The sequence below is a fragment of the Eriocheir sinensis genome, chromosome 19 (genome assembly GCF_024679095.1).
Source record: "Eriocheir sinensis breed Jianghai 21 chromosome 19, ASM2467909v1, whole genome shotgun sequence".
Classification (NCBI taxonomy): Eukaryota; Metazoa; Arthropoda; class Malacostraca; order Decapoda; family Varunidae; genus Eriocheir; species Eriocheir sinensis.
In genome coordinates this window covers 21,060,471-21,062,970 of record NC_066527.1, presented here as the reverse complement: position 1 = coordinate 21,062,970, position 2,500 = coordinate 21,060,471, and the positions used below count along the sequence as shown (strand labels likewise).

The 2,500-nt window shown below is 42.9% G+C and overlaps 1 protein-coding gene across 3 annotated transcripts in view; it reads left to right on the top strand.

The window, feature by feature from the left end:
* Positions 1-2,500, top strand: part of LOC127000938 (calcium-activated chloride channel regulator 2-like) — a 30,583-nt gene that overhangs the window by 17,076 nt on the left and 11,007 nt on the right. For all 3 annotated transcript variants that reach the window (XM_050865116.1, XM_050865115.1, XM_050865114.1), the window contains exon 10: positions 846-1,019. In XM_050865116.1, the coding sequence (XP_050721073.1) occupies positions 846-1,019 (174 nt within the window). The remainder of the gene's footprint in view (positions 1-845; positions 1,020-2,500) is intronic.

The window sequence follows — 2,500 nt, the reverse complement described above, 5'->3', positions numbered from 1 at the left end:
GAGATGAAGAGCCTTTGCCTCCACTCTGTCCAGAAGAGCTGTGTGAGTGGAGCCCCCCCACACATGAGATGCATACTCCATACGAGGGCGGACAAGGCCCCTGTATATGGACAGCAACTGTGCAGGGGAGAAGAACTGGCGGAGACAGTACAGAACGCCCAGCCTCGAGGAAGCTGATTTAGTAAGAGATGAGATATGAAGTTTCCAGTTGAGATTTTGAGTTAAGGATAGACCGAGGATGTTTAGTGTTGAGGAAGGTGATAGCTGGGTGTTGTCAAAGAATAGGGGATAGTTGTTTGGAAGATTGTGTCGAGTGGATAGGTGGAGAAACTGTGTTTTGAGGCGTTGAAGGACACCAGGTTCTTCTTGCCCCAATCGGAAATAATAGTAAGGTCTGAGGCTAAGCGTTCTGCAGCCTCCAGCCTTGAGTCGTTAAGTTCCTGAAGGGTGGGTCTTCTATTAAAAGAAGTTGAATAATGCAGAGTGGAATCATCGGCGTAGGAATGGATAGGACAGTTCGTTTTGGAAAAAAGATCATCAATGAACAACAGAAAAAGAGTGGGAGATAGGACAGAACCCTGTGGGACACCACTGTTAATAGATTTAGGGGAAGAACAGTGACCGTCTACCACGGCAGAAATAGAACGGTCAGAAAGGAAACTGGAGATAAAGGTACAGAGAGAAGGATAGAAACCGTAGGAGGGTAACTAATCTCTCTCTCTCTCTCTCTCTCTCTCTCTCTCTCTCTCTCTCTCTCTCTCTCTCTCTCTCTCCCTCTCTCTCTCTTATTCCCCTCTTCTCTATCCCCCCTCTTCCCTCCTCTCCCCAACCTTTCCTCCCCACAGCTATTGGAGAGGGAGGGGGTGAGGAGCGAGGGGGTGCAGATGGTGTTGGTGACGGATGGGGAGGAGACCGTGTTCCCCTTGGTCTCCTCGGTGCTCCCCAGACTGAAGGCGAGGGGCATCGTTATCAACACTGTCTCCTTCGGGAACTACGCCACGGACTCCTTGGAACTGTGGGTGAGTGGTGGTGGTGGTAGTAGTAGTAGTGGTAGTAGTAGTAGTAGTAGTAGTAGTGGTAGTAGTAGTAGTAGTAGTAGTTTGGTCTTGTCATGGTCTGTTTATGTACCCAGTGTCACTATCCGATTTCCTTCCCTCCTCCTCCTCCTCCTCCTCCTATCCCCCCCCCTTTCCTGTCTTTCTCCATTCCCATTACTCATTTCCTCTCCTCCTACTTCTCCTCCTCCTCCTCCTCTTCTCTTCTCTTCTCTAATTTCTCTTCTCTCCTCCTCCTTCTATTATTATTATTATTATTATTATTATTATTATTATTCCTCTCTCTCTCTCTCTCTCTCTCTCTCTCTCTCTCTCTCTCTCTCTCTCTCTCTCTCTCTCTCTCTCTCTCTCAAGATAATTAATTTTCATATTTGTCTATTTTATTTTGTCTATTATTTTCTTTTTCTTTTATTCCTCTTTCTCTTCGTGTTTCCCTTCTCTCATTCCTCCGTTTATTCCCCTTCCTCCTTTTGTTTTCTCTCCTCTCTTCCTCCTCCAGTTTTCCATTCTCCCTCTATTTCCTTTTCCTCTTTCTCTCTCCCCTATTTGTATCTTTGTTTTCCTTTCCTCCCTCTTTCTCAATTCGCATTTTCTCCTTTTTCAAATTTTTCCTTTTTTCTTTGTCTGTTTTCTTCCTCTTCCTGTTTTCTTTCTATCCTTCTGTTCCCGTTTTCTTCCTTTTTTCGACTTTCCTTCTTTCTCTTCCTTTTTTTCTCTCCATATTTTCATCCTAATTTCTTTCTCCTCCGTTTCCACTTTTTCTTACTTTCTGTTTTTTTCTCCTTTTTTTCTTTCTTCTCTTTTTCTGTGTTTATATTTTTTCATTTTTTCGACTTTCCTTCTTTCTCTTTTCTCGTTTTCTTTCTCCTCCTTTTTTTCTCTCCATATTTTCATCCTAATTTCTTACTCTTTTTCTGTTTTTTTTCTCTCCTTTTTTTCTTTCTCCTTTTCTGTCTGTCCACATTTTCTTCCTTTTTATTATTTTCCCTCTTTCTCTTTCCTTTTCCTTTCTCTTTTTTTTCTCTTTTTCTTTTTCTCCTTCTAATTTCTTTTCTTTCCTTTCACTTCCCATTTTCTTCCTACTCTATTTTTCTTTACTCACTCCCGCTATTATTTTCCTCATTTGTTTTCCCTCCGTCATCCTTTCTTTATCTCTTTCTTTCTATGTCACTTTCCCTCTATAACATTCTGCATCTCTCTCTCTCTCTCTCTCTCTCTCTCTCTCTCTCTCTCTCTCTCTCTCTCTCTCTCTCTCTCTCTCTCTCTCTCTCTCTCTCTCTCTCTCTCTCTCTAACCTAACTCCAACCTAACCTTCTAACCTAACCTTGCTCTCTCTCTCTCTCTCTCTCTCTCTCTCTCTCTCTCTCTCTCTCTCTCTCTCTCTCTCTCTCTCTCTCTCTCTCTCTCTCTCTCTCTCTCTCTCTTCCTAACCTAACCTAACCTAA